Source organism: Pteronotus mesoamericanus, unplaced genomic scaffold, assembly GCF_021234165.1.
Source record: "Pteronotus mesoamericanus isolate MK-2021 breed Mesoamerican mustached bat unplaced genomic scaffold, CSHL_Meso_final scaffold_651, whole genome shotgun sequence".
Classification (NCBI taxonomy): Eukaryota; Metazoa; Chordata; class Mammalia; order Chiroptera; family Mormoopidae; genus Pteronotus; species Pteronotus mesoamericanus.
Window position 1 is genome coordinate 21,159,829 of NW_026555325.1, and position 18,404 is coordinate 21,178,232.

Here is an 18,404-nt window from a genome sequence, read left to right on the forward strand (position 1 = left end):
GGTCATTGCAGGATGCATGGGGCCTAATTTTTCAGTCTCTTTGCTCCGTAAGTACTCATTGCTGTTTTTGTTTTGCTTGTGGGAAGAAATCAAAACACCATCCTGTGACTCTAGCCTTTGCTTAAGTCCTGCAACTTTTTAAATTGTTATGAGAACTACAAGAAAATGGACAGCTTTAATAGGTTTATAACTTGTCATTATTGTGCTCTCTCTCTTCCGTCTAGCATTGGTTGTGGTATTTTGGGACTGTTCCAAAGATGAGGGATAGGGAACTGTCTCACTGCTATTCTTCACTGCGTGAGTGTTAACGATTACCTGTAATGTCTCCTAGCCTTTGAGAAATCAGAAAATGAAAACATCACCCCTGCCTGTGAAAATTTCTTTTGCTGCTGAGCTGTATTTTCTTTGACAAACGTATAAACTCTAAGCAACCTCTTTTCATCAACTTTAGTGTTGTTATATTGCATCCCTTGTATCTTGCTATACTTTGGCTTGATCTCATTCATATTTTGCTGCCTCAGCTAGATGAGTCTGTAGTGGCCATTGACCCTACCTTATGCCTGTATCCCCTTATCACCCTGCCAAGCACAGGGACAGAGTGGTGCTCAGAAAATGCTCATTTAATTTAATTGGTTCTGGACAAAGTCATCATTATAAATATTGTAAAATTAAGTATGGTACACTCAGAATGATGGAATATAATTACAGTAATATAATTCTGTATCTTTCTTTGAACAATAAGGCACCTCCTCTTTGTGGTAAATAATTAGTAAGTACTTTCCCAATGACATTTCTATCTCCTTTCAAATTCTCTCTGTTCACTGAATTTTTGCTTCTTTCTCTAACATATTGGTTATTCCATGGTATTATATTCTTGACATTTTCAAAATTTTGATTCTTGGCATTATTTTTTTTTCACTGTTGCATAGTAACATTTTTGTTCCTTGCAACCATCTGCTTATTTTAAGGTGTGTAATTTTTCAATTGCATAGAATACTTTCATATCTTTAAATGTCTTAAGTGCTAATCTCGGATCTTTATGTGTGGTCTTTTTTTCTTCATAGACCTCATGTCTCTAATGAGCACTCGTTAAATACAGAAATGAGTTATTTTATCCAGTTGGTGATACTTTAAGCATATTTTACATCTCAGTAAGCATACAACACATACTAAAAAATAGATTGTCATAAAATCATCCCATTATGTTATATAAAGAATTAGGATAGTGCATTTTTTTTGTAAGTCAGGAAAGTGGGACTCAGTGAGGTGATAACTTGTCCAAGGTCACTTAGGTTTTGATCCTAGTCCTGCTTGCTTCAAGTCTGAAGCTGCTTCTTCTTCTCATACTTCAGGAAACTCGCCCTTTCAGCACTGTGTCCACCTGCGCCTTGGGTACCATGGAAATGGGAGAAGGAGAATCCAACTGCTAGGGCAGGCTTTGAGGAGTCTTCACAAAGAGGGAAATGCAGAAACTCTTCAGACCAGTTGCCTGTTTCTGCTTTAATATGGCCAGAATAAAGCAAAGCCATACTCTGTTGCATAAGCCTCTTCTGTAAACGTTAAAGCATTCGTAAATTTGTAGATGTCTTCTGATGTGTATACTGTTTCAAAAACTGACCCTTCCAGCAATATAGAGGGTTTATTTTTTGTTTCAGTGATAAGAGAATCATGTTTGTTTCTTGGTTATCTGATTACAAGACTCATCAATTTAACAAGCTTTTTCCTTAGTAAGTTTTTAGTTTAAGAGCTCTCCTTCCCAACCCTTTTCATGTCTTTTTTGACTGTGATGTTTAAACATTTTCTCATAATTTATTATCACTATTTTTAAATTTATCTTTAGTATTTGGTAGTACGTGCTATACTTTTGACTCTAGATGTTGCCTTCTCAAAATCAAATAGCTTTCAGGAGTTTGGGTCATTCTGTGTAGAAGTCTGTAGTACTTCCTAGGGACTGTCTGCAAATCCTCAGCTCCTGCCTGTTTTTACAGAGCAGCCCTTGAGGAAGTATTAACCCTTTGCCTGCTTGATTGCAGGAGGAATGCCAGCTCCTGAGCAGGCCTCATTGGTGGAGGAGGGGCAACCACCGATCCGCCAGGAAGCTGCCTCCACTGGCCCAGGCATGGAACCCGAGACCACAGCCACCACTATTCTAGCTTCTGTGAAGGAGCAGGTACATCCTCTTATTGGAATTTGCAATTAATTATTTCTTCAAGTGCGTTTAAAAATTAATCTTTGGATATGTTTTAAATTTGTTTAACGTCCTTGACGCCTTCACATTTTCTAATTATAAGGTGTTTACATCCCTGAGTACATTGGGATGACTGGCATGTAGAGCCGCTCCAGGTGCCAGTCAGAATCGGAACATGCAGGATACTTGTACGTCTGCAAGTAAGGACAATATTGATGGTGATCGGTGTCTCTGTCTCTCCCCCATTGCAGAGTGTGTGCATGCACGCAAAGCTTCGTAAAGCATAGTTCACATTGCTGACTTTTCTATCAAGAGGTCTGTAATAGCATTAGATATGTTGAACATTTTAACATAGGTATTATATAGGGTTGTCTCTGTGATTTTTGGATAAAAGCTATATTTGTTGTGTTTGTCTCAATCAAAGTTTTTTCATTTCGTGAACTAGTGTTCTAATACTTGTCAAACTGTGCCAGTTTGCTTTAGTGTCATGTTTGTTGATTTTCTTAAAGCCCTTAATACTATTTATCCTTCAAACCCAAGTAGTCTTCCAAATTAGATCTTAACTGTTGTGCTTAGAGAATTGGAATTCCTAAATTTAATTTCTTAAGATTTAAAAGTTTAATAAGGTGAGTGTAAATTTAAAGCTGCAGGGATAGAGTTCCTTTCTGCCCTTCCTTCTGAAACAAAACACGAATGTATGCCCTCTGTGAGGGTTACTGTGTTGGATATAATCTAATTATTAATTTAAGATATTTTACTAAAACCCTGGGTCAATTTTTCTCAGAAGTATAAACCTAGATGTGTATTTGTCGGAATATTCTTTTAAAAATCAGTATCAGCAGTTTAAATGACTTATGATGACAAAGAGTAAAGGAATATTTAATACCTTGTTATTTTACTGTTTGCTGTAACTTAGACCTAGGTATGTGGTATGAAGGAATTAGAACTACGACATCTGTCTGACATTGGAGCTGTGTTTTCAAGAAAAATGACTTCACAACTTATCCTAATATCAAGATGTCAAAATATTTTCCCATTCCTCTCTGAAATTAGTTTTTAAACATCCCACAATGTAAGAATTTGAGAAGACAACAAGAAAATTATTTTCAGTACTATTTTTATTTTTCACCAAATCGTAGATTATCTAAGCTTCTCTAACTTTTAGGGAGGAAAAGGGAGCTCTTTTTTAATTTATAGTTACTTCATGGTTGTCAGGATTTAACCCAAAGAGCAATGAAATGAAAAGGCTGTGATTTTGGGGGCTCATAAAGTATACTGCGTTTTTGTGAAACATGACAGTAAATTTTTCAAAAGGCCCAGAGCTGACTTTAGTACTAGAAACTGTTTTCTTAAACGTAGCAACAGGAACTTTTATGTTTGTATCTTGAAATCAGATACCCTGAATGTTGAAGAAAATTGGAAACCTATCATGATTTTGGCACTGGACTTCCTTGATGGCTTCAGATGACTTCAGAATTTTATCTTTTGTCAATAAATTGTGTTCTGAATGGACATTGTCTGGGAGATATTGCAGGAAGGGCTCCAGTTTCTCAAGATAGCCAAAAAAACCCACGGATGCTTGTCATTTATTAGAAGAATTATATCTACCATATTATTTTTTTAGTAAGACGATACATTCTACTCTTCTATTCCTGTTCTAAGAATTTAAGTTCATTAATACACATTTTTAGTTTTCATTCTTAATTTCTTTTAAAGTTGCTTGTCAGTGCTCAGTCAGTATTAATCATTCAACCCAAGACACTATATCTATCTCTTATACCAAGATACTCACCTGACTAAATAGCTAATTCTTGCTTGCGTAGGATTTTTTTGGCACTAGGCAAGATGCTCTAATTTCTCTATAGTTGGCATAAAAATTTCTTAGGATTTTCCTAAAATATATCACTCCTTATCATCTGCCCAATAAGACAGAGCACAGAAAAGTTTGAAAGTTAGGAATAAGAAAACCAATTACTATTTACCTTATATATCTGATTTTGAAATATTAGGATGTGACATTCTTAGTCGTGTTAGACTCAAATGGAATCGTTAATGTTATATTATGTCCTTGATCATGTTTTGTGTCAGTAGAGCCGTATTCTTGGATGAATGTATAATTATTTAAAAATATGTTATGCTTCTGTGTAGTGCTCATAGACATGGATTGATTATATCAGTTCCAATGATCTCAGAGAACAGACTTTGTTTGGTGGCAGCTGTATCTCAGGAAGGATGTTTCATTACAGTGCAGAAGGAAGAGAGCCCTTGCAGTCCAGCTGGGTAGACGGTTTGGGTTCTAATCCTGGCTTCACTACTTAATGTGTGATATTGGAAAGATTTCTTAGCTTCTCTTTGCCTTAGTTTCTCTTCTGTAAAATGGGGATAATAATAGTTATTGAGGATGTTAAAATAACCTATGTAAAATACAACAGTGTTCATAGTGAAGACTACCATTGTCGTCGTCAGTTCTACATAAGAAGAAAAAGCTCTTTGGATATGTTCTATTTTTAAGTATATATAGGGGTTTTGTGAGCTTTCTTTTAGATATTGATCTGAAGTCAAGAAGACATTCTGAATATTGAGTCATATTTATGCTGTGACAGTATTTCACTTTTGCATGGGATTAAACTTTCAGAACTTCACCATGTTGATCTCACAGAACAGTTTTAGGTATATATTATAAGAAATAGAGTGTGTGAAAATAAGTTTTTTTCAACATGCTTGTTTTGTGCAACCCCAAACAACATCAAGGCACTTGGTTAAAGAATTGGAAAATGGTATCTTTCAGCACACACCTAAATTTAGAGAGGAAAGGTGTGGATTCTTGAATATAGCACATTCAAGCCACTGGAGTAGCTGATATATATTCCCCCAGGACAGTTTATGGAAGGCAGTTGGGAAGGAAATGACAGTCAACCAGAGTAGCTTTGTTAACAAATCATTAGTATGTTACTATCTGAAATTGGTTTTAAGGTGTCATAAAAACAATTAAATCTTCCTCTGCAGAACCACACTTTTTTAGGATCTAGAAACCAGAAGCTGTTCCTTATTTCTTGACAAAATGATGATACTCACATTTCCTCTCTTTTGTAATGTGATAACCTTTCATATTTACGTCAGTCACATAGGTGTAAATCTGTGCAATTATTTTGTTTTCAAGTCCTTGCTTTGCGCATACAGAAAGAAAAAACCTACTTTTGTCCAAATGCTGCCTCTTTCCTGAAGCCATGTTCCCGCAGCCTGAAGTCGAATCACCTCCTGACCGCCTTCAGCGCTTTATACGCTGTGACTCTTGCCACATGCTGCTTTGGGCTGTACAGTCTGCTACTTCAGGACAGCGCCATGTTTTAAACATTTGTTTCACACACGTTTAACCAGCTGCTCCTCCCACAGTCCCTTTAATATGTTAGGCGTACACTTAAATGGTTGTTCAAGAAGGGAATGGAGGAATAATATTGGCCATCAGAATAATTTGTCTCCAGCTGGCTGTTCTTTGAAGATTATGAGACCTGTGGCCACACTCATAGAAACATTACTAGCCAGAGAATTTCAGGCACCACCTGGAGAACTGATTATCCAGCTGTATATTCTTGTCTGTAAGACAATTTGAGTTGCATATATCCATACTGATCTAGGAATTTAATGCAATCTCTGCATGAAGCAAGCTAAATTTTATTTAATATTAATGGTCAAATAATGACATAAAGTTAGAAATTCCTTGTCTGATCTAACTTAGCTGAAAATTAAGTGTAGGGAATAAAAGGATGTCGTTATCTTGGTGCTGTCAAAGAATATCTACCAGTATCATCTATACCGGGCAATATAGAAAACCATTGAAGAAATGTCTCTCAGTCAAGGACCATGCTTTGAGAGAAATAAAAAGTCAATCCACAGGAATAACAAAGAAATGTGATCCTTGGACTTGAACCTGAAATTACAGGAAATGTCTAGTGAGCTTGAAGCTACCAGTTGGCTATAATCAGGATCATCATTTGGCAGGTTATACTGTTTAGCTCAACTCCTAATAAAGAGTCCAAGAGTTCAAGATGAATACAGATGTCGGAAACAAGGATTTTATTTTTATTCTGATAGTGTTCAAATATCTGGGAAATTTAAGAATGATCTAGTGCCTAGCTTAATATCTTAACACAGTAAGATAAAGAAGTGTGGTGAAATGTGATGCCTTCAATGCTCCCTTTCTCCTCTTATGAAAACCTAGGGTAAAGTGCTAGATTCGTTCTTGAAACAGACAGGACATCTTTGGATGCAGAGGAACTGGAATTTGATAAGACACCCGCTGCACACCCAGATCTTTGCTCCTGCAGCTTAGTCAGATGTGTCAGCATGCTCACTTCACAGGCCCAAAGGACGAGCCTGTGCACTTAATAATACTATTATTTGCAGACAAATTATTTGTGCACCAAGGGCCGTGTGCAGGCTATTGTTATCAGTTGGGAAAGTAAACTTTACTTTCATAATTGACAGGAGAAAATCCTGGATTGTAGAAAAACTCTTTAAAAGACCATATGGCTAATCATGTTTAGGTTAACCAAATATATTTCCTTATTCTGTGTAATATGTAAGTTGATTTACATTTTTTAAAATCACAGTGTCCTACTTAGTACATTCTTTTATCTTCTGTCATGATCTTGCCTGAATAATTGAGAACTGCCTATTTGAACTTGGCCCTACTCAGGCACTCTACTTCCATTCCATTGTTCTTCCACAAACCACACTTCTTATTTTTGGTTTATGATTTAAGAAGTTTGGAATCTAGATTGAAAGTTGCAGCCATTCTAGATAGCATGAAATGGTAAGCAAAGGATAGATGTGGTAAAACATAAAATTCTATTGTATATACTCTCACTCTGGTGAAGTCCTAAATTAGATACCATGTGTACTTCTTTTGTTATCTTTAAGGGAAAATTGCAATGTTCTTCACTTGTAAGGCTCTCAAAGAGAACACTACCTTTCAAGATAGTGTTTTCCATCTGTTGTGAAAATTACAATTCTGCCTTCAGTGTTAACTTGTGATATTTAAATTTCAAAGAGTGAAATGAGAGTCATTAGAGGTCCTTAATTTTTGAAGATAAAATAAGGAAATTTGGAGCCTAATTGTGCCCATTTTGCTATTACTTCATTTTTACATGGTTATATTAGCCTCAGTAATCACACACCCTTCCTGTATGGCATCATGCCCAGAACTGAAAAAATTCCAGTACAATTATTTACTTTATTCCTCTGAAACTGAAACAACTCAACTATTGTGCACCTGCCTTTGCAACTTCCTTTTATTTGGCCCCTAAGTTTATTTACAATGAAATAGCTCTCTCTGACACACCTCAACCACATGCAGAAGACAAAATTTTTAACTGTAAACAAGTATAGTTTGTAACTTAGCTAAAAGCCCTGTACTGTAAGTGCAATGCCTAAAACTTCACATTTTTTCTTTTTATAACTTAGTGATTTTTTTTTTGTTGGTAACTGACTTATCCTGGTAATTGTAATTATTGTGTAATACATGGAGAAGTCTTCTGTGCCTAAACTGCGTCATCAAACACAAGTGGTAGAGTTCTTATGACACTGTTTGGCCAGGATTCAAGAATTCTGAACCAGGATACTTGGTTCTCAGGAAATGAGTTTTCTTAAGCTGCATGTGCAGCTGTAACAATGTAATACTTCTTTTCCATATGTTAACTATGTAGCTATCTCCCACTTCAGGTATCTCTGTGATTAAAGAATACAATACAGGGTGGCCAACAGGTTTATTCAGTATTAGAGTGTTCAAAAAAAAAAAAAAAATTTGCCTTCAGCAACATAAAAGGGTGGATTGCCAAGTTAGCCAATGACAGTTATGGCTGACATGTATTTTGACATGTACCCATGTTTTTTGAGAGACTGATGAATGATCATTTGAACCTATTAGAAAAATTCACCAATCTTACATATCCTAGGAATACATTCTGAATAACTGAATATTCTATTTTATTCAATTGGAGACTTTTTTTTAGGTGCATTGACAAATTTCAGGAATTTGAACAGATTCCATATGGCTTTCCACACATAGCTTGATCACATATGTGGGATGTGGATTACATAGTTGATGCCCCAAAATATTTATGGGGTTAATGAACGAAGAATGTAAAAGTGCTCACTGTCCCCCAGTAGATAGCTTGTGCTTGTTTTTTACTAAATAAAATATATTGATTGACAGCTTCTTGTAAACAAAGCTCTCTGTTCAGGAAAGGGAAGGGGTAGGAAAGGGGAATGGTAAAGAGACATACAAAGCTGATGTGTTTTATGTAGTTTCTACCCTCTGAAAAATGCAGAGGCACAAACCATATTTGTATACTTTTATGTACATTAATTGGCACATTATGAATATTCATTACTTGGAACTACAAAATCGAAAAACTTGTACTTTTACCCATTTTTTTAATTTAAGCAGGCTATAGAAGTATATTTTATTACCAGTTTCATGTAAATTTGTTAACTTAGGCAATCTTTAATTTACCGGTGAATTAGCATTACATTTCTTATACATTTTAAAATAATAGGATTTTTTTAATTAATACTTAAAACCAACGCTGATTTGGTGTGTTTAAAATAATTTCCTCTTTTTTCTGTTCACAATTCCTATTTGGAGTTAAATTATGAATATATAGAATAATTTTTCCCATGTACATACAAAGTTTATGCTATTAAATTTGAAATGAGTAACTGCTGAGTTGGTGAGATTAAATGGATGACAGGATCATTCAACACTGAATTCTCTGCACTGCATGATCATTTTTCTTTTTAGAATTATACTTCTGGAGAGGAAAATAGTTTAGAAACATATTTTTCCCCTCAGGTACAACCCTGAAGTTATAACATGCTATAGCAAAACAGTATCTTCCTGTTTAACTGTTCTCAATTTCTAAATCGCTATTTTTGTTACTTCTGCGGAATGGGTTCACATGGTCTTACCGTATCTCTTTATATTTTATGAATGTATTGTTTCCAAAGTGATTAGATCTACGAAGTAAGATCTAGTAAGATTTAGGTTATGATTAGTTTGTTTTAGGCATTCCGAAGACAAATCACTTAAAATGTATAGGTTTTTCAAGTAGTTCAAAGACAGATCTGTGTTTTATCTTATAGAACTGTGAGGTTTTATGCACTCAAACCTTAATAATACAGGGTTTACAAATAATAGAAACAGTCTGCAAGCAGGTTGAAAGAGAACATGATTGAAACTTGAAGTCATACATGTTATGTAATTAAATTTTATGTAAATCATATTTCAGAGATGGAAATGGCTATCATAAATTGTACATTAATTTTCTTAGAATTGAAATGTCTTGGCTCTTGAAAAAAATGAATTTTCTTTTAAAGTTTGGAATTCAAGACATTTCAATATATAGATTATTTAATTTATAGGCTTTTTAATTTGTAGACTTTTACATAGGAAAATTTCTGTAAAGCAGAGTGACATAAAAAGTGTGTTAATCGTGGGGTATCACCTACCCTAAAAGCATATATCTGATTTGTAAGTTTCCCTAAAATCATTCCTAAAGTCTAAATCATGATAAAGGTCTTTAGCTATTGCATATGAGGAACTGATTCTTACTATATGCTCCACATTTAGCCTTTCTTATTCTGTTACTCCTTTAGAAACTTATTTTCATCATAAAATTGATGTGAACTATTATTTTTCCCCTTTGTAAAATATTTTTATAAATGTTTTGTTAAAAAAAAAAAAAAAGAAGCCTGCCAGAGTGAACTAAATCAGCACCTCCATTTTTGATTCATGACCTTAGCTGCCTCATGTTTCTTGCTTTAAAGCTATAACTTTAGGAGGTAGGAGGGTGTGCTGGAGGTTTCCCATTGTGCCATTTTCTCATGGTTTCTTAAAGAAGTGAATATTGTTCTTGTTTAATGTACACTGTTAACAGCAGGATCCTGATTTTTCAGTTAGCAAAGTATAATGAAAAAGTGAGGTTTTGTTGAAGTATTTTATGGATATTCTTGAGAAGGATTTTAGAGTAGCTAGAACATAACCAATACGTAAATATAATATTTAAAGTTTTTCTAAGCAGAAAATAAATCCCCAAATATAGAGATTTGAAGGGGTCATCACATTCCAGATGTCACCTATGGAAAATACAAAAAAAAATTTCTAGAAATAACCTTGACAAATCCTTAAATTTACAAATATAAAGGAGAAAAACCTCCACAAGAATTCAGATAAAAGAAATGGCTTATCTCCAAAGATAAAATCAGATGGACATCTAGCTTTGATGAAACAGTAGATATCAGAAGATCATAAAGCTATATGTTTAGAGTGTTGAAGGAAAAAATGTTTATAATCAAAGAGTTTTATACCTAACTAAATTGTCTTTAATGTGTGAAAGAGTAAACTGATATCCTTAGATATTCAGAAGCTCGTGAAGTAGTATGTCCCACCTTGTACCCTAGTACTGTTTTTGATACTTGAAGATGTCTTCTTTTCAGAGAGTAATCAAATTTAATTTGAAATTCAAGAATGAAAAATTAATGTTGTTAAATAACTAGGGCATTTTTCTCTTGCTCGATTAATAGTCCAAAGCAGAAATTAAGAGTTACTACATGTTATCAGTTAGATTTTGCAGTTCTTCTCCTGTGTTCTCCTGCTTCTTTGGTCTGCAAGCTACGTACTATTTCAAGTAGTTCAGATGGATATGTCACTCTGATGACTTTCACTATTAGCCATTGGTACTATTCTAATTTACTCTTGATAACAGCAGCTAAACTTCTTTGGTCTTTTAAACACTCCAGAAGAACGACCAATCAATGCAGAGTCACACTTAGTAATATAGTGGCATTTTTCATTGTCCCAGCACTTAAGATGTTTTGCAGCCTGTAAACTTACTTGGAATGTCTTGAGTCATGGTTAATTGGCTCTTTAAAAATGCAAAGACAAAAAAATGTGCAGTTTGAGTTGGGAACAAATTCTTACACATGTTACCACCTTTCTTGGACCTGTGAATATTGTTTTAATTTCTCTTAAAACATCAGTGTTTGTAATTTGGTATTAGTTTTGTTAAGAGGTATACTCATTTAGAAAAATCCTTGTGAAGAAATTCCCCAAGGGGTTATGGACTATGAAAGATAAGAATTATGTCTTTAGCACAGTAGAAGGTAAGCAACAATACATTAGCAGATACCCATTTAATGAGTGAACAAAGTAAATGCAGCCTATGCAGAGTAATTACAAATGAATAAGGAAAAACAATAACTACCTAGTAAAAGGGGGGTACCTGACACCTATAGACAGTTGGCAAAAGAAGGAATACAAATGACCCATATGCATTTGAGATAATGTTCTTACCTCACTAATAATTATAGCAGTACAAATTAACATGAGAATATGTGTGCCTATCAAATTGGCAACAGCTAAAGATAAAACAGTGTGAGCACAGTGGTGTTGGCAGTTTCATGCAGTGTTGGTGAGAATAAATTGGCACAATCATTTTGCAAATCACTTTAATGATCTGTAGTAAAAGCCTTAAAAATGGTGTATCTTTGATTCAGTAATTCTAATGTAGGGACCTAGTCTAAAGAAATACTACATGTTAACACAAATATATCAATCATAATGATGTTCATAATATCTAAAAATTAGAAACAAACTGATTGTCCAGTAAAAGTAGAATGATTACAAAATACATGTATATTATGGACTTTACATGACCATTAAAAATTATTTTTAAAGAATTTTTAGTGATGTGGGGGAAAGGTCACCATACAAATGAAACCTTAAGGCATCTAACCCATTTGCATAGAATTTTGCTATAAAAATATATATTTTTGTGTATATGCACTTGTAAGCGTACACTCATAAATGAAACAGGAGACACTCCTAAATGTTGAGTACATATCTTTGGATGCTTTTCCCCTGATATTTTCCAGATCTCTTAGAAAAAAGATGTCAGTGCTTAATAAAAAATCTAAAGCCACAAAAGAATACGATAGGGGTTGGGACTTCACAAAAATAGTGTTACCGTAAACTAAGTTTGACAAAGAAGGAGGAAAATAAAGTTTATATAGGTTACAAGATGTGGAAAACTTGTTAGATGAATTGTGGTTGAAATAGAAAATTTAGGATAACTACGATAGCAGTCTTCAGATTCAGAAGGGTATCATGGCACTGGTACAAGCAGAAGCTTCCGCTTCTACAACTAGGCATTCTGGGTGGCCTTAAGCAGGCTATTTCGGAGGGAGGCTCATGTGTCCTCATTTATAAAATGCAGATAAATGGTTCCAATCTTACTAAAATAGTAGGTACTCACTATACACTTATTACAGTTGTCCTTGAGATGGTATCTAGAAAGATTATGGAAGCAGCATGTTCTTGCCCAGGGCCAGTTGGGAGCAACCTGGATGGATCAAGATAAAGGAATTCTCAAAGGCAGGGAAAGGGGTGCCAGCCAAACTACCAGCTAGAGGTTACGTGCCTAAGAGCCTCTAAGCAGTCATGCTGATGAAGCTTATGGGAGGAGTCAGTGTCTGTCTGGGCCCATAAAGATTGTGTCATACTAAAGATTGTGTCATAAAGGTTGTGTTATATTAAAGTGATTCTGCAAATCGCAGCTTTTTGCGGATATATTTTCAGAGTATATTCAGAAATCTCATTAAGAGATTCCTCACATATATAAATACCAGGAATTTTACAATGTATCATTAAAAGAAAGAAGATGCAGAATATATAAAATACTCCTTTTGTAGACTGCCCCCACTGCATGATATAAACTCCAAGGATGCTTGTCAGTATATTCCAGAGCTGAGGACAGTGTCTGGCAGTAACCGGCTCTCAGTGCTTATTGAATACATACTTGTTGAAAATGTTTGCGTTATCTTGGAAAATAAATAGGAAACCAAACACAGGTATACTGATGCACATCAAATTTACATTAATTACCTAGGAGAGGTGAGGGAAGAAGAAGCTTTCTGTCCCCAAAACAAAGTAGGAGGGGGCTATCCAAGGTTTAAATTAAAATATAAATATATATATATATATTCCCCCCGTGACATGTATATAATAGCTTATATCTGGCCATTTTTTCCTTGCTATTAGAAAAATCAATTCTGCACAAAATTAGTACTCAAAGAGATTTGTTCAAAAATGGATGTTTGCTTCTAAAGTAAAATGGTGGTCTTTGCATCTTGACCAGGACCACATCACACTTGGGCTTCTTCTGCTTGTGCAGACATCAGCCCTTCAACCCAACAGCCTAGTGACAGCAGACTGACTATATTTTGAAATGATATCACACATCTCTTGGAGGGGTGGGATCTGTACTGACACGATTGTTTTCTAGTTTTAAAATGCTTCCAGCAATATTTCATTTAAAATGTAGCCTTAGTTAGTCATGTCTAAGCCTGAAGAAATACAAAGAAGTTGAGAATTTGTCACTACTACAGTGGCTCATACCCATAATCTATTCTTGCCTTCCATAACCTGGATGCAATCCAAAACCCATTGTAATCACGCTGATTTATTTGAATTGGCAGAGCTCACATCAGTATACTCTCTAAATGTTCCCTTATGATACATTCTTACACAGAAGAATGTAAATCTAGTAATTAGAACTGTCATATTTATGACTAGAGATATGCAAAAAATATGGAGCCATTTCTAGTACAATCCTTGTATCTGAAAAATAACGTCCCAGCTTTGAGGTCCTTTATCCCAGGCAGACTAAAAATGCACGATAAAATAGAATAGATTGTATTGCAAAGCACAAGATCCAGTTTGCTGTTCTGTGGCTGTTTTAGCTACCAGTTTCACTTTTCTGAATAGGTTTTTGAACATCTTGAGGAAACCATGTTGACCAATAAAAGTTTTAATTTCAATAGCAGATTAGCATTGGGAGGGTAAGCACCTGGACAACTCAGAAGAATATCAAAAGGCCACCTGAGAGCATCCTCTCATCCAGAGAGTCCCTGAGGCCCCCTAGAAAAGGCACATAGAACCTGGGGGCTTTGGCTTGTCCTGAGGACATCACTCTACCATAGTGAATACTTTTAAATGTTACCTTGTCATTATTTATAGTAATAATCTGATAATGCAGGCTTTTACGGAACTTCACTGTATTCTTCTAAAGAATTCATTAGTTTTCAAATTTATCTTGGTTGGTGGGAAGAATACAGGCATTGGTATCAGGCTACCCTAGGTTCATATCCAGACTCTTACGCATAACTTCATGATACCGGGCAAAAACCCTTTAACTTCTCATAGCCTGTTTCCTCCCGTGTAAAATTACGGTAATAATGCTCAGTTTGTAGGTTGTAGATCATATATTTAAAATGCTAATTAATTGCTTGGTACTTATTACTTATTATTAGATGGTCGAATTTCTATTTAGAAGCAGAGCTTTCTCAGATGTTTCCTGAACAGTATAGTGTTCTTTCTTTGGGATTTTTAGTGAAAAAGTTGGCATTGAAATCTAATTGTCCTGAAATTGCTATAGCAAGATAAAGACATGCCCACTGTGGAGTATTGTTTACTCTGTTGCTCATTATTTCCTGGAGAGCGTTGTATTTACTTTTCATCTTCCTCTACCAGAAATCTTTAATTCCCAGTCCTTCAATTTCGTTTGGTGAGTTGAGAAAATGCCCCATGTTTTCCTTTTAGAACCTGCCACAGGGACTGCATCTTCCCTGAAATGCATTTGAACATTCTACAGTCCGAAATAACGTAGCACGATTATTCAGAGAGCTTTCTGCTGGGTCTGAGAAGCCAACAGTTGTTTTGAGAATATGAGCAGTTGCTGGGCGGAAGTCGTATGTTCTTAAATAAGTTTATGAAAATAAATTATTTCTTGAAATTTTGTAATATATTAATATTAGGACCTATGTGCTCTGTAATATATTGTTCAATAAACCTTCTTATTTGTCTACAAGACGTGTCTAGAATTCCTGTCAAATAGATGGAGACTTAAGAAACGACATTACCAAAAAAATGAATAACAAACTCCAATTGGACATAGCACTTCCTGACTTGCTTTTCTTACTGGATGCTAAGGAATAGTGCTATGACACTGTGGCATTTAGTGAATGTGTATTCGCTAAGTACAAACTATTAACATTACTTAATTATTGTTAATAATGATTGAATCCAGTGTATTGGGTTGGCCAAAAATTTCGTTCAGGTTTTCCTGTAAGATGGCTCTAATAGCACTTAGTTGTCTATAACTTCTGTGAAACAATTTTGTTAGATTGTATTGTAACAGTTATCATCAGTGTGCATTTAAAAAAACTTATCAGAATCAGTAAATTTTTGTGTAGCCATTTTAGTATTGAAGATGGAAGAAAATAAGCGACATTTTCAGCATATTATGATTTATTATTTCAAGAAAGGTAAAACACACCCCCCCCCCCCCCCCAAAAAGATGTGTGCAGTTTATGGAGAAGGTGCTGTGACTCATTGAATGTATCGAAAGTGGTTTGAGAAGTTTCATGCTAGAGATTTGTCGCTGGACAATGCTCCACAGCTGGGTAGACCAGTTGAAGTTGATAGCTATCAAATTGAGACATTGAGAATAATCAGTGTTATACCAGATGGGATATGGCCGACATACTCAAACTATCCAAATTAAACGTTGAAAATCATTTACACCGGCTTGTTTATGTTAATCACTTTGATGCTTGGGTTCCACATAAGGTAAGCTAAAAAAAACCTCTCCACCATATTTCTGCAGGCGATTGTCTACTTAAATGTAACAAAAATATTCTATTTTTAAAACAAATTGTGACAGGTGATGAAAAGTAGATACTTTATAGTAATGTGGAACAGAAAAGATCATGGGGTGAGCAAAATGAACCACCACCTATCACACCAAAGGCCATTCTTCATCCAAAGAAGGTGATGTTGCGTGTATGGTGGGATTGGAATGGAGTCCTCTACTATGAACTCCTTTTAGAAAACCAAATGATTAAGTCAAACAATTTCTGCTCCCAGTTAGACCAGCTGAAAGCAGCGTTCTACAAAAAGCATCCGGAATTAGTCAACAGAAAGCATACAATTTTCCATCAGAATAATGCAAGACTGTGTGTTTCTTTGATGACCAGGCAAAAATTGTTACAGTTTGCCTGGGAAGTTCTGATTCATCGCTGTATTCATCAGACATTACACCTTCGGATTTCCATTTATTTCAGTCTTCACAAAGTTCTCCTAATGGAAAAAATTTCAATTCCCTGGAAGAATGCAAAAGGAACCTAGAACAATTATTTGCTGAAAAAGATAAAAAGTTTGGGGAAGATGGAATTATGAAGTTGCCTGAAAGATGGCAGAACGTATTGGAACAAAACAGTGAATAGGTTGTCCAGTAAATTTATTGGTGAAAGTGAAAAATATGTCTTTCATTTTTACTGTAGCACTTTAAAACCAAACAAACCTTTTGGCCGACCCAATACTTGACACTGACTAAGCACTTGGTCTGTACCACCTCATGTAATCCTCACAATAGTCCTGTAAATCTGTAGCTATTGTTATCCCCATTTTACAGATGAGGAATGGAAGCTTAGAGAGTTTATGGAACTTAAGTCCCCGAGAATGTCGTACTGTCATCCATACAGATTCCTAGAATGGGGCCTTCTGGATAGTAGGCACTCAGTTGTTACTTGTTGGATACCTGAACTTGCTCAAGTTCAGACATCTGGTTAAGAATCCAGGGATTAATAAAGGATTCACTTCTAGGGGGCTGTCTGACCCTAAAGCTTACAATTTGGACTGACTTCATTTTCCTAACCCTGCCCTCTCTCAGTCAGCTCTGTATTAGACAGTTTCAGAGAAACAGAGGACATGATCCCTGCCCTTTGCATTCTTCAGCAAAGATGCTTTCAATGCAGTTAAAGGTGTTCAGAATATACTTGCTAACCTTCAGAATAGGAGTAGAGGCAGCCAAGTTCTAAAACAGTTCCATTATGACTATCTGTTCATTGGGCTTCAGGTTTGGTTGCTATAAAAATGAAACATGGCTTACATAAGAAGATAATATATTTCTCTCACAAAACATTCCAGAGATAGTGGTCCAGCCAACCGTGGCAGTTTTGCCATGTGATTGCCATCTCTGAGTCTGAGGGAGCTGTCCGTTCTCTTTAGGTCCAGGCCAACAGATTGGAGTAAAGAACCAGGGGAGGCAGTGGTGTAGAAGAGACTTGTTCCTCTTAGGTATAGAACTTGGTCACACGGGCTACAGCAAGCTGTCCCAGAAGCTAGGACTACAGCCGCCAGCTGAGAAGCCTTGAGAGCAGCAGTTTCTGCCATAGTCTACTTGGAAAGAGTGCAAGTGCCCTGGCATCTGGGCCTTGTTGAACCTCTTCTCTTTTCTATACACCTCACTGTACCCTGCTTTTGGTGACTGTTAGGCAAGGCTGAGCTGTACTTGATGTTCCTTGGTTGTCCAGAAAGGACCAGAATCAGAATCATTACACTGATTTTTACATTTCGTGGGAGATAGTTTTGTTTCTCTATTTAACATTTGTAATAAGAAATTCTATGGCAAGTAAAATAAAAATTTGTTTCTGTGGATTATTAATAAGTTGCTATTTTGAAATGCTTTAAGTTCATCTCTCCTTTACGCCTTAATATGCTGATTTTTACAATTCTACAAATACAAATTTTTTAAAAATCCTCATTCAACTTTTCATGCTGTTGCCATCTCATAAAATAGTGTAATGGAAATCAGTGTTGTTTTTTTTTTTAAATCCTCATATTGAACTTTTCATACTACTTCCATGTTGAAAAATACAAAGGAAATTACTGAATATGCCCAGTCTGAGTAATTAATATTGCTAAGATCCTGAATGTTTTGTTTCTGTTTTTTTACTTATGAGTTCCTGCATTTGAAAAAAATTGTACTACCCCAGGTTCTTAAATTTAAATGTAGTTTTTATAATGTTATCAGGTTTCTCTCCAGAAAACTCAGGATCTCAAGTTACATTTGTAAGCAGGTACTACACAGTTTTCCCCGTGGCCACCACCTGAAAACGTTTTCCTTTACAATTGAAAATGAATAAATTTCAAAGTGTAATCTCAACTAAAACATTCCTCTTTTAGGAAAACAGAAGTTTTATAATCCAAATATTTTGATCCATAAGAGTAGCAAAGGTGTCTATCTTACTCAGCTTTTTATTCCCTGTACCTAGAATAGTGTCTGGCAGGTGGTATGTACAGTACTCAAATATTTGT

At 35.4% G+C, this 18,404-nt stretch overlaps 1 protein-coding gene across 8 annotated transcripts in view; it reads left to right on the forward strand.

Annotated features, from left to right (window-relative positions):
* PKP4 (plakophilin 4) overlaps positions 1 to 18,404 on the forward strand; it is a 239,611-nt gene that overhangs the window by 77,760 nt on the left and 143,447 nt on the right. For all 8 annotated transcript variants that reach the window (XM_054562436.1, XM_054562431.1, XM_054562437.1 and 5 more), the window contains exon 2: positions 2,034 to 2,170. In XM_054562436.1, coding sequence (XP_054418411.1) covers positions 2,039 to 2,170 — 132 coding nt within the window. In that variant the 5' untranslated portion in view covers positions 2,034 to 2,038. The remainder of the gene's footprint in view (positions 1 to 2,033; positions 2,171 to 18,404) is intronic.